General features: G+C 47.3%; 1 protein-coding gene across 4 annotated transcripts in view; it reads left to right on the top strand.

Moving 5' to 3' along the window:
- SMAD3 (SMAD family member 3) overlaps window positions 1-11,697 on the top strand; it is a 75,563-nt gene extending 63,866 nt beyond the window's left edge. For 3 of the 4 annotated variants that reach the window (XM_013193229.3, XM_013193232.3, XM_048046219.2), the window contains exons 7-9: window positions 1,012-1,149; window positions 3,498-3,642; window positions 6,904-11,697. In XM_013193229.3, the coding sequence (XP_013048683.1) occupies window positions 1,012-1,149; window positions 3,498-3,642; window positions 6,904-7,027 (407 nt within the window). In that variant the 3' untranslated portion in view covers window positions 7,028-11,697. The remainder of the gene's footprint in view (window positions 1-1,011; window positions 1,150-3,497; window positions 3,643-6,903) is intronic. The other variant, XR_007157613.2, reaches the window with a different exon arrangement.
- Window positions 11,698-13,831: the final 2,134 nt, after the last annotated feature.

Below are 13,831 nucleotides of genomic sequence, written 5' to 3'. Positions count from 1 at the left end.
TTAGTGCTTAGCTTGTGTTTTCCTTTTCCCTCCTGCACTCTTTTATTTTCGAACTTACTGTTCTCTTAAAAATGGAAACTTAATTTTCATCTCAATTTCCTCTTTCCTTGCTTATACTGTAAGATAAGACTCATTTTTGTTTTCGGTTAAGCTGGTGCTAAATAGAATATCCCAGATCTATGCAATTTTAATGAAAGGCAAAATTGTTTATGGTTTGCTCTGTTTTCTGCTGGTTTCTGTCAGAAATGAACACGCTCTTTGTCCTGACTTTGTTCCCCTTTATTCCTTTTCTGGGCAGTAAAGTTCTACAGGAGGATCCTTCCTTACTTGTTTTTAAAATGATTTGTAGCACCAGTAAATAAATAAACAAACAAAAGGCAACCCACAAAACAAGCAGCAAGCTAAGATTCAGAAATCAATCCTGAAATACAGCAGGCTCCTTATGCAGCATGGAAGAATGAAAGCAGGATTTTTAAATAGCAGTGCAAGACCACAGAAAATATTTATTTGAGTAATGAAGATGTATTCCTGAAATTTGTCTCTTTATTAACTGGGAATTTAGGAATGTGTATAAACTCAAATGGGAAATAGATATTTGTCCTGGTTTACAAATGTAATCTCAAGAAAATGTAACTAGTTGAAAACATTGTATAATTTAATTCCAAATCAGTAAGTAATAAATAAACAAACAGCTGTATCCAGCTGTGATGCCTTTTGGATAAGGCTGAAGACCGTATGTTAGCCAATAGTACCTTCATATGGAAAATATCAGAGTTGTGCACATTTGGAATGAGCAGGCTGTGAGGTGGTAAGATCGTGCAGCCCCAGGCTGGCACTGACAGCAGGGCTGGAGAGAGTGGTTTTGAGGTGGGTTTCATTTTCCTCATTCATAGCTCAGCTGCTTTTTGAGATCTCTTGGATGCAGAGATTGTCTGTCTCGGCTAACTCTTCCTCCAGTTTTTGCAGATGAATGTTCTAAACTAACCCGAAACTCTGCTGTGTGTCTTGTAGGAAGAGGAGTAAGGCTCTACTACATTGGCGGCGAGGTGTTTGCTGAGTGCCTTAGTGACAGTGCCATTTTTGTCCAGTCTCCCAACTGCAACCAGCGCTACGGCTGGCACCCAGCAACAGTCTGCAAGATTCCCCCAGGTAAGGAAGCGCGCCCCGCCTGTCGTCCTGCGCAGGCTTCGCCTTCTGCAGGCAGGGGCTTGCTGTGGAAAGCAAGCGCTTTGTCAAGGTAGGCATGGATTTGCTGACCCCTGCTCGTGACAGTAAAGAGAAACTTGCGCTTTCTCACATGCAAATAAAGCGACTTGACACCTTCAGCGTGGGAATTTTCACTAGCTTAAAGGATGAAGGTACTAATAAGGGAAGCTACTGTGTGTGCTCCAGCAAGTATTTGTTTCTTCATGTTCTGTGTGGAAGTAGGAGCAGAATCTGCCACGTGCTCTGTGCAGTGTTTTATCAGTCAATACTGTAATTATCTGATAGTTATGCTTATAATTTTATTTGTATCATTAAAATACGATAATATAAGATTTTTTTTAAATTTAGATTAACTCATAATAATTTAAACTGCTACTATTTTCTGGTTTGTAGTAAAACATTTTTCCCATTTTTTGTGAATGAGTTTTATTTTAGGGAAATCCCCTTTACAGGTACTTTGTTGCTCTGGTTACAGCAAACACTTCTGAGGTATGCTGAAAGGTTGCAGGAGAATTGATTGCAGCTATCTAGGAAAAATACACTTTTTTGTTAAATACATGAAAGAGATAGGATGGGAAGATGCCTTTCCAAAGGGTATTTAGCTAGGCTTACAAAACCTTATTTTTTACAGTTAAAAGTGTGTATGTATTTTAAAAAACTAACTTTTTTGTGGAGAAATATTTGAATAAAGATTGTCTTTTTTTTTTTTAGAGATCTGTACACTACAAGTTCTGGCCCATGTTAACGGGTTTCCTTTCTCAGATGCTTAGGAAGCAGCTGTTAGCGCTACAAACATGACTTAATTCTCCAGCCACATCACAAGAGTCCACCCGGGCTGGAGTCAACATCTGAAAGCATAAACAACCCACATTTCCGCTGTAGATTCATCTAAGGCACATTTATTGGACGCCAGCTCTCTGCACTTTTGCCACAGTCTTTGGCTGCCTTCTCAGATTCATCTTCAAATCTTTGTTGGTTTCGAAGCAGTTTCTTCATTCCCATGTTGACCAGACCACGTCGTAGCCCTCCTCCTACCCAGCACAGTCACAGAGTGACCTGTTCCCATCCCATCCTGTGGTCTGAACAGCTTGGCAGGCTGATCGGCTCCTTTGCTTTCCTTGCCACAGCTCTTTCTCTGTGCTCAGCCTGGCCCTGATGCTCTCACCCTTGTTTTCCTCTTAGAAAACTGTAATATGCCTGACACGGCTTCCCTTCAAACTCTCTGCAAGATGCTCTTGGGCTGTGCTCTTTTATGGTCACAGAAATTGTAGTTTTTTTCTGCAGCTGCTGAGCCGCTGAATGCGGTTACGCTTTGCTATATGCGGTTCGACCCAAAACAGATGACAGTATGAGTCCAGCCCAAGAGAGTAGGCTCAGAAGTGATTTTAGAAAAAAACAATTCATCATAGTCCAAATGGTTGTTTTTCAGACTTGGCCCATATGTAATCCCAAATGAGCACTAGTTGCACGCCAAGTTTCAGAGTTTAACTTGTTTCTGGTTATCTGGGAGAAAGCAAGCATGGCGATGCTTTTTTTAGTTAATGTATGTTTTTAGAGTTTTGTATTTTTTTTATTTATTTTAACCATGATGAATGTGATTATATTTCACCTTTATCACCTAGAACAGTTGAGCAGGTTGTTCTCAGCCCTTTCAGCTGTGAGTAAACATTGGAGGGACAACTTCAGTTTTAAAGGAAAATTCTTTCGCACATCACACTTGAATTTAAGAGAGGATTATAGCAGAAACAGCTCTGCTATGAGCCTTTTTAACCCTGATAACCGTTTTCTAGCTTGCCAGAACGGTTTCACTTCAGAACTTCTCTGTTACTTCTGCTCACAGCCACCACGTAAATCCAGCGCCAGCGAGTTCCTCTTTTTCGCCTGGGCATTCCTTTGTTTCAGGCCCTGTAGCAACTGCTTTTAATTGGCATTATGGTCATAGTTATGCTCTTAAATTAAAACATGAAGGAAATGGTTGTAAAGGAGGTAGAAGGAGGTTCCACATGAGGACCCCAAGTCTGACCGTGCAGATCGCAGTCTGCTGCGAGCACTTGCACTCATTGTTCTCTGTCCATAGCGTGGTTTTCTTCCTCCTCAGCCCATGAGTTGTGGATGTGCGGTGACGTTGATTCCTTTTCTGCAGTCCTTTGTTAAAGCAATCTGTATCTGCTATCGCATGGTCTGGGGACATGGGGGAGCGGCACCGAGTTTCTTTCCATTCTCAGCCAGTAATAGATTCCTTCATCTGGTTAAGCTAATGCCTCGGTTTTTGTCGTGTTCTTCTTTCACAGGATGCAACTTGAAGATTTTCAACAACCAGGAATTCGCAGCTCTCCTGGCTCAGTCAGTGAACCAGGGCTTCGAGGCCGTGTACCAGCTGACCAGAATGTGCACCATCCGGATGAGCTTCGTCAAGGGCTGGGGAGCAGAGTACAGGTCAGCCTCTGAAGGAAACTTGCGCCGTGCTTGTGCTTGCCTTTGCCTCTCACGTACTTCACAGCCTAGGAAACTGTTCTGCAAAGCTTCTTTATTCAGCTTGTAAGATGGGGAGTTACCAGGGTGTCTCCTTAGAAATGCAGATAGCTTGTATTTGTTGCGAATGCATTGGTCGCATTTTATTCTTCCCATCCTACTGGTGTAAAACATGCATCATGTGATACACTTGGAAAATCGTGTGCATGTGGTCACAGTGCTGTGCAGACCAAGAGCTTCACCTGAAGCACAGTAGATAAATCCAGATGGCCTGTGTGGGAACAATTTTTTTTCTTGAAACCAGATGTATATTTGATAGTTTGAGTGTCGTATGTCTACGTTGTTATCAGGTCACCATCAGTGTGAGTGCTTCCTGGTTGATATGGGTTGGGTTTGATGTTGGTTGTTGATTTTTTTATCAGGGACCAATGGGATTAAAATAAAAGCAGATCAGCTTGAAAATCTACATGCGAAAGGACTGTTAGAGTTGCCACAAAATTACTGTTAATTCTCCTCATCCTTTTCTTAGTGCTTGTCATAGGGCAGTTGCTTAAATGTGACTTGAGGCGGTGGGAGAAGCAGGATCACTGTTTTTCCCAGTGAATATTAAAGGTAAAAAAGGAGATGTAGTGGGGTCTGGTGTCTGGGATCGATGGTGTGGTTATTCTGCCAACACAGGGAGAGTGTGAGGGGCAGAGTACTGCAGGGCTCGTGCTGCTGCTGCACTAAGAAGCAAACATCCCTGAGTAGCAAAGGGAGTAAAATGAGTGCTTGGTAGTACAAGTAGGGGAGACAAAATTCATCGGAAAATGAATGTTGTTTTATGAGAGAAAAAGCTGGCGAGGATTTCGGCCAAATGTGATTTTGAAACACTTACTTGCAGTGTACCCTTGAAAGCCGTGGCCTTATTTTAAGGCCTGGGGGCAGCCCCTGCCTGGCGGCGCGGCGAGGCCGTCTGCGCTGCGCCCCGCGCACAGCTGCCCGCAGCAGACGGGGGAGATGCCGTAGCATCAGCTGGAGCCCGGGTCCCGCACGTTACTCTCCCGCTTTCTTCATTTCTCCAGATGTTTGGAGTCCATTTTGTTTTGAAATCGTCCTGCAGCCGGGCCAGAGCCTTTCAGCCCTGGCTCGCAGCCACGGCTCGTAATGAAATCCAGATGAGCATGACTTACGGAAAGTCTACTATCTCATTAGAGTATTGTACTCCGTGAAACCCTACGCTCGCGCTGACCGCGCCGCAGCCGCTCTCCTGCTCCTTCATTTCCTTGCCACAAAATACTACATCTGATCGCCTTTGTCAGAGCACGTTTATTTGTTGAACTGATTCGTATACGAAAACGTTACCGCGGGAGCTGCGTCCAGAGCGCTGTTCCAGTGATTTCTGCTTCAGCTGCTCGGCCGTGTGAGCAGTCTGGTCGGTGGGGTGTTCGGTGCTCGTGTGTGCCAGGGATTTGGTGGAGGGAAGCGGGGAGAAGCCGATTGCATAAGCAGCCGGTGATCCAGAGGTTCTCCTCTGCCCTGCGAGAGGCCGGCAGAGCAGGCTGAAGTCATGGAGAAGGCAGAGCAGAGCTTGCCGTGATGGATTTGCAGAGGGCAGAAACACGGCAGCCCCTCGGAGCTGGGTTTCTGTGCGGTGTTGCCAGCACGGTTGCTGGACTGCTCGGTGCTAACCTGGCTTTGGGCAGCAAAGGGGAGCGCTCTGGGTTCAGGGGGACTTCATTTTTTCTGCACCCTTGGAGGTTCGTTCGCTCCACTGAGGCTGATGGAGCGAGAGGGCTGCTCTGCGCTCCCTGCCCTGCGGCCCTCCTGCGCAGGCAGCCCACGAGGCACCCCGTAATGCAAACCCCGCTCCGTTAGGTGGCTGCATGGGACGGGCCCTGCCCATACGCCCACCCTCGGGGCATCGTCGCCTGCCAGCTCCGCTCGGCCGCGCCTGGGCTGGGAATGGGTGGGGTGCCTTCAGGGAGCCGCTGCCATTTTCGGTTCAAAGCAGAAGGGGGATGCAGATCCGTCGACACGACGCCTTGCAGCCCTCGGCCAAAGCCTTGCAGAGCTGTACCCCGGAGCCCTCCGCCTCTGTCCTGCCACGAAGGGTCAGGGATGGTGCTGGGAGCAGAGGGACTGTCCCCCAGGGAAGGGTCCCTCTTTCGGCAGCGGTTTCTCCCAGGGCCCCGCAGACTTTGGCTTCTCCCTCCCACAGGCAGATTCCAAGGACAGCTTCTGTGGGAAATGCGGGTGTAAAACAAGGCTGTCTCCAGGCTGTTTCTCTCTCTTTGTAATCCTCCTCCTCCACAGCAGCTGTCCGTGCCTCTCAGCCTAGGCCGGCAGTCCTGCCGTCCCTCGGCACAGCCCCGCACCCTGAGCCCCGGCCTCGCTTCCCTCCCCTTCCTCCCCATCTCTTCCTGCTTCGCCATCTGGAGACACTCCATGGGGTCCTGAGGGCAAACAACAGGCAGATAGGAGAGGGAGGGGAAGGTGCTCGGTGGCACCGAAAAGTCCTCGGACCCAGCGGGGTGTCCCCCTTCTATTCTCTGGCCACAGCCACCAGCTCCTGAGGGGCTTTAAACCACACGCGTTAATACCAGATCTGTGCCTCGCTGCCCGGCCTGCCTGCGTGCCGTGGGGCCCAGCACGTCCCCCGGGCTGCTCTCTGTGCTGAAAGGGTGCTGAGCAGCGGCTCTGGCTGCCCAAGGGGCTCTGCGGGGCTGGGGTAGGGAATTCAGGTGGCTGAGCGGTGGCCCCGTCACTTCCACGTCCTGCCAGGACTGAAAGATGTGGCGAAAAGAGAACATCCTGGTCTCAGGCACAGAGGAACCGAACGTGCTTGGTGAACAGCTGAAGTTGCTAACCAGTTAGGAGGCGCGAGGCCTGCAAAATCAAACCAGGGTGTAGCTCAGATAAAAGCCTTCCTTTCTCTTCGGGGAGTCAGGTGCTGCCCGTTTGCAGAAATCTGAGGAGCGAGCAGATTATAGGGGGAGGTTTTCTGTTGAGATAAGAGATGTAAAGGGAAAAGATCGGGTGTTAAAGAAGCCGGCAGCATAGGCCAGAAGCATGTTGAAGAGGAGAGAGACATTCCTTTGGCCCCGCATGCAAGACTATTGTCTAAGCAGGAAAGAATGCTTCGGTAGCTGTAAAACCTTTTCACATTTGTGAAGTTTTGTAAGTCACATTTATGTTCTTTTTTTTCCCTCTCTCTCTCTCTCCCCCACCCCTTCTTTCTTGTAGGCGGCAGACTGTGACCAGCACTCCCTGCTGGATCGAACTGCATCTCAACGGTCCTCTGCAGTGGCTGGACAAGGTCCTCACCCAGATGGGCTCCCCCAGCATCCGCTGCTCCAGCGTCTCCTAAGGAAATATCTCCTGGGGGCGGGCGGGGGGAACAAGGACTGGAAAATGGAATTGGCTTAACCCTTAGCAAAAGGCATAGAAAGCAAACTCCCAGTTACTGAAGTGATAAGGAAAAAGATCTGCTACAAAGTGGGTTGTCTTGGTTTTGTTTCTTTCTTTTTTTTTTTTTTTTTTAATGAAACTTAAAGACCCATTTAAGCCACTTCCACTGAACCTGTTAGCACTTTGGTTACGATGCTATGGGCCATTGCAGTTAGCATGAAGCTGAAGCTTATCACGATGAAAAAAACGGACTTGGTTTCAGCGGAGAGAAGCCAGTGCTCTGCCTCCAGCTGTGTCGCGGTGCCGCTGGCACCAGCCGGCCGGGAGGGAACTTTCCCTTTGCCTCTCACACCTCCAGCCTCGGGTCATGCAGCATCTCAGAGAAGCCAGGTACGGCGGGACTTTGGGATGACTCTTGCTCATGCGTTACCATCTCCCTCCATCTGAGGACACCTGTTCTCCCTGCGATTGCAGCAGGAGGGGGGGAAGAAACATTTAAAGCACATGCAAGAGCGAATTCCTCAAGCGATGCTCCAAAAAGGAAAGAGTTTCCCACGCTGGACCAGTAACGAGGAGGCAGAGCCTTGCTTTGTGCCCGAGAGATGCAGCTGATGCCCCGAGCGCCTCAGACTGGATTTACATGAAGCAAAAGGCCTGACTTAAGGCACCTTCTGATATTGCTGCAGCAACTTTCGACTGGAGCTGCTCACAGACAGACATTTGTGATGTGGGGAGCTCTTGCTGGATAAGTTAAGCCTTTGTTATTGTGCAGTCTATTTACATTAACTACAGAAAGTTTGTATTCTATTTTCTCAGTATGTCGAACGGTATCTGCCACTTCTTAAGTCTTAGGGGCAGAGTGAATTCAGCGCCCAGGTCTGCTCGAGAGACGGGAGTGAACAGACCCTTGCTGCCATTTGCAGAAAACACAGTTCAGTAGGTCATCCCACGCTGTCACCATGACTGTGCATGAACCAGGGCATCTCAGACACACAAAAACTCAGTTAAAAAACGTATTTCATCTGATCGAAATGCTCTGAGATGTGGTTTTGCCTGGAGAAATTGGGAGAGTGTATTTACGTGTATTATAAAATGTTCATTTTAAATATACATGCTCCAGACTGTTTAATACTTTTTCCCTGTAGCAACTGTCATGGCAAACAACTTCCACAACTGGAAAAAAAAAAAAAATACAACAACTTGTTTTTATGGTTCAGATTTGCCAAATTAGTGTCATAGCTTTGTCAGTGCTATCCAATTATCCGTTCCTTTGTATCTCTGTTGAACATCGTACGCCTTTGTGCCAAAATGGAAGGGGGAGGGGAGAAAGCGATAATCAGTTTCCTATGGAAATCTTTTTTATTTTTTTTTTCCTTCTATATCCAAAAGGCAGAGACACAAGATCTGGCTCTGGGAAGGACAGACTGTGACGGACATTATGGTGGTTTGTGTTAACTTTCGTCCTGCACAGTTTTAGGCTCCCAGATGCGGCCAAGAGCCCAGTGGAAGTTTCCCTGCGTGCCAGAGCCCTGCTCCCCGGTGGGGAAGGGACTTGTGCGACCCCAGACACTCACCAGCAGCTTCCATGCACCCGCCTGTCTGTAGGGAGAGGCTTTTGGGATGTGCCTGTTCCTCTGAGACCGCCCTGCATCAGCCCCACCGCTGGGGCTGCGACACCCGGCGCTTCTGGACCCGGGGCCCGAGGTGCGCTGGGCACAGAGACCACCGGGAGCCCCCTGGCCACTTTACCAGGCGAATGGGGGAGGCTTTAGCAGGGAGTTTTCTTCCAGAAGTGAGAAATGACATTTTGTATGTGAAATGTAAAGCCTGGGGAAGCCTTTCAGTGGTGGGCGCGCTCCCGAATGATGCAGGGACAACGCAGGCACGTCTCAGCAGCCTCCTGCAGGACTTTGGAGCTTTCACTGTGTGCTCTGCACGGCTTGTGGCATAGCGCTGGAGGTTTTCTAGGATTTTTTTCTTTTTTTTTTTTTAGTTTTTGCAATGTTTAGTTAAATCTCTTGATTGCATGGACTTGTGCAATAAGAGCATCTGTATAAAATAGCGTTCTCTAGCCGCTGGAGAAGTAGGTCTGTCTGTCCTTGTGGGTTGATCAGGCACGTACTTTCGGATGCAGTTTTCTAACATAGTTGCAAACAAATTTATGCGGACTTCTGTGGAAATATTTGACTTGCTGTTCTAGTGAGAGAGGAAAAAAAACTGCTCTAAAAATGGCCCCAGGATTCCTTCCTCGAGTGGCGTTAAGTCACATTTGCTTTATTTTACCAAACTTTTCTTTATCTGCATGATGATGGAGGAGGTTGGGCTCTCTGGTGTCTTGTGCATTAGCACCAAAAACGGCATCTTAAATTCGAGGCTCAGAAAGCTCGTTACATGCGGCGGCGTGTGCAGGAACCCAGCCCGACCCAGAGGCGACAAGCTGCAGTAACCCGGCTTCGGCTTCAGGTCTGCGCGCAGAATCACCTCCGCACAGCTGAGGGCTGGAGCTGGGTTTCCTCTCTGCCCAGACCTGCAGCTTTTGTTTGATAACAGATAGCGAATCGCCAGCCGCTGCTAACAGATGCCTTTTGAAACAGGATTGGGATGATGGATAAAACCTTTGGTTAATCTCACCTCGTCATCCCTTAAGTAAAATGGCTTCAGATGAAAAATGCAAGGCAGTCCAGCAGTACCGTTAGACCAAATTGAGAGGAGGTTATCTTCACTCGAGTATTAATTTCCTCTCCTCCCCTTTGCCTTCTCACTAATTCATAAAAACTTTCTGGTTTCTGATGTTGCCTTATAAAGGCAAATGGAAAGTCCTGCCCCACGCAACACATGAGAAGATAAAGGCTGGGGAGGGTGTGATCCAAGGGACGTTTCGGTTGTTTCCTTGCAGTTGCGCAGTTGAGGTGAACTGTACAGAAGAAAGCAAATTAATTCCCCTGCCAGGTCTGAAGTGTGCTTAATGACGCCATCCGTGCGGACACTAAGGAAGGGAAGAGGTAGCACTCGGCTGCAGCTTGTTGGAGGCAGCGGTGCCCCAGAGGTACACGTGGCTTACTCTTGATTTTACTTTTCTTTCTAAAACTTTATTAAAGTAGCTTTGATATGTAGCACAAATGTATGCAATCAGCCGCGCCCTAGCTTAGATTACACGACTGTACTGGAATATCTTCTCATTTAGTGGTAGTCTTGGCTAGTTTTACCAGGATTTCATACATTTTTGTTACTAGTAGAGAGTCACTAGCAGGAACTTTGACTCTTTTTAATTGGTGTAGCCGTACACAAGGGCCTGGCTGCTGGCAGATGATATTGATGGCCTTGTGGTTTTATATGTCTGTGGTGATTTTTTTTATTATTATTAATGTATTGAACTGAATTGCAGTGTGTATTTTGTGTTAAGCTTGTCTTAGAAGTAATCCAGTGCTATCCATTTGATTTAATTGTCAGGAATCAGCATGTGTTTATACAAAGATGGAGAAATCTGATTGTATGACATTTCCTCAAAGCCCTGGTTATCCACAGTTACCATGAGAAGGTTGCGGGGTAACCTTTGAGAAAGCAGTAAGCAAATTGGTTTCCCCTCCCCTAAAGGATCAACATGCTTTGAAGCGTGCAGAGGACTCCCTTCCAGGTTGAAGAATATTCAGGACTCCAGCTCAAGCAGCAAGTATTGGCATCCACGCCTTGTGCTATTTACTAACTAGAAAAAGCACGAGGAGCGAGAAGAACCCAGCTCAGTGAAGTACTTCAGTCATATCGCAAAACACCCGTGAGCTTTCCTAGTTCTCTAAGGTACTGGATAGGTAGGAGGAATGGAATATCACGAATAAGCTGGTAAGCTAGAATGAGAAATAATTAGTCGCTATATAGTAGCTGATTGAGCGGTATGGTTAAGAAATTCAGTATATGTTTTTTATTATGTACATGCTTGTATTTATGTTGTCTTTCTTGAATATTCAGATGAATCAAATATTTAACAGAAAGGGCGATAATGGATTCAGATATTAAATCCTTCATACGTCCCTTTCTGGTGATTGCTAGAAATGAGGCAGTTACTGACGTGAGAACAAGAGACTCATCTCAGAGCTGAGCAACAAGCCCTGGCACACAAAGCAAAATAAGGACTCCTCCAGCAGGAGTCTTTGCCCGAGTTGCTGTTGTATTTTTAGCAATAAGTCAGGTTCCCAGAGGGGCCCTTGAATTGTGGTCTTCAGGTCTTTTCAGATTAATGAGGCTTTAAAAAGAAAATAACATACTATTCCATAAATGTTTCGGTTCATCTTACGTTTCCTCCGGTATGCGGACACTAGAGGAGTCCGCACCGGTCTCTGCTGCTGAGATGCATCTAGTTCACTCTCCCAAAGGAGGCAGCCTACTTCCTTCACTCTCGATTGAACTATTCCCCCTTTGATAGATATGTATGAGCATGTATGCAGTAGTGTTTAGATCTTCTTAACCTGAGATTGTATGTTAATGACCGGTGGTGTCACCTACATGCTTTAGCTTGTTAAGCATTATTCACCTATTTTGTTACTAAAGACCTGTACTATGTATGCCCTATATTTCATATGTGAAACTGTAAGTTCTATTTTTGACATTTTAATAAACTTTGATTTGAAAACTGAGGCTCATGAGCAAACAAGGATACTGTAAAAATATATTTAAGGACAGAAACTGAAAGCATTTGGAGTTTTGAAATCACAGAGAATACAGAGCCAGCGGTGTCCTTAGGTATGACAATGGACGTTTCCAGCAGCGCACATAAGCTCTCGGTTACAGGTAAGGTCATCTTTCTTTGGGCAGTTTGTTCGTGAATTTAAAGCCAGAAATAGCATTGCTTAAAAAAAAAAAAAATGCAACTAGTTCTTTTAACTAATGGGTTTCAAAGGTGAGTAGAAGTGGAGCACTGCAGCTCAAAGGATTTATTGTCGAATTGCTGGAGAAGTCAGAGGTAGCTATCCCACCTAGTCCACCTATGCCACATAAGCTCCTGCATGGCTGCATTCCGTTCCTAGATGAAGTTCTGACCTCCTAAGATGTATTTTTGGCTGTTGCCCCTTGCTATAACAGGTTTCTCAGGCCCATGGTCTCTTTGCAGCAGTGCTGCTCCCGCTCCCAGCCACTCAAGGAGAGCATCTTCAGCAATCACTGTAGCCAGCAATTAAACAGTAGCCAAACTTTACCTGGGTAGAGTCCTTTACACCCAGCCTGAGCGAGCTGGGTGCCGTGGACGTGTCCCTGCTGCTGTCAGTACCAGGCTGCACCCAGAGGTGGGCCCGGGCTGTGAAATGCCGAGCGAAGCAGGAGGCAGGCAGCGAGGAGCCGGGATGGGAAGCAAGGTGCGTACCTGCTGGCATTCAGCCGGCCTCGGAGAGGGCATTCTGCAAATAGTGTTCCTGACAAAGCCAAGGCACACTATGATCTAAGTCTGTGAACTCCTAACGTTCCTCCTAGGGTTTCACCGAAATTCAGATTTTTTTTTTGTTGTTTTTCCTGACAGAGGATTTACGAGAATACTTTTTCCACTCTGTTTTCCAACAATGTGGTAATAAAAGGGTCTTGTCCAGGTTTTATAGTAGGGTTGCCAAAATGCATGTGTGATGTAGTAAACCAGTTTGGAGCTGTGAGTTCTGCTAGTTGTCACCTGAATATATCACGGATTTCAGTATCAAAAACTCGTTTGCACTGATAAAAGGAAGCTGAAGCAAAATACAGGTTTGATAATAAACAAAAAACCTCAAAGGTTTAGCACACCCCCCCCCCCCCCCCCCCCCCCAAAAAAAAAAAAAAAAGTGAATCAACATTCCCTGGAGGTTTCAGTTCAGAAGAAAGTTGGGTAACCAACAGTTATCTGCCAAGGGGCAGGAAAGTCCTCTCGCAAGTGTAAGCCTAGACCTTGGTCAGGACAGCAGCCTGGTTTGTAGGGCTACGCCTCGCCGCCAGCCCCTAACGGAGCGCCCTACCAGCAGATCCGTTCTGAAGACGAGGGGAGCAGGGGGGCTCTGATGTTAGACTTGAGGCGTGTGATTCTGTTCAGGTTTCATTCCCTTCTCTATGCTTCCTCCTGGCTGAAGGGCGGGGTGTCTCCTCCCCAGGTTCTGCAGGAAGCTCCCTTGTTAGGCAGCTGGGTCCCCGCTGGCTGTCTTGCGAAGGGTCGGACTTTTGTGCACGTGGAGAATTGGCTTTCCAACAGAGCGCTGTGTCTGCTAAATTTGGAGGGGGGAGGATGCTTTCCGAGCACCGCGATAAAATCCGTCTGAAATGCACTAAATCAAATCTAAGGCCACCGGGTTAAACCAACAGCAGCGGTCTGCAGACGATGGCGCAGGAAGAGAAAGGCGTTCTGCAAACCTTTCCTGGAGCACGGCTCTTTGCCAAAGGCGGCGCACGTGTTTGCAGGGTCACAGCCGCCTCCAGAGTGGAGCAATAGGAAGACAACGTTACGTTACTGTTTGATTTCCTCGCTGCCTTTCACACACTGCCTTTCTGTTCGTCACATCCCCACGCCGTTATGCCCTTGCCACCCCTCGCGTGACAGCTCTGCACCTCCAAGGAAAACTACCCAGAGGCGGTCAAACAGGCACCGTGTAGGCTGATGGAGCCTTCACAGTTCAGCTCGTTATGCTGTGTTTTCATGAGATTCATCTGATAATCGGTGCCATGGCTAATGATGGCATTGCAATTTAATCAGGCCCGTTTAGTTTAAACTAATCTTCCACAGCCTTTGGAGTGTTTGCTGTAACCTCTTAAAGTGCTCTTT

This window comes from Anser cygnoides, chromosome 11, assembly GCF_040182565.1.
Source record: "Anser cygnoides isolate HZ-2024a breed goose chromosome 11, Taihu_goose_T2T_genome, whole genome shotgun sequence".
Taxonomy (NCBI): Eukaryota; Metazoa; Chordata; class Aves; order Anseriformes; family Anatidae; genus Anser; species Anser cygnoides.
This window is presented reverse-complemented; position numbering and strand designations above follow the sequence as displayed.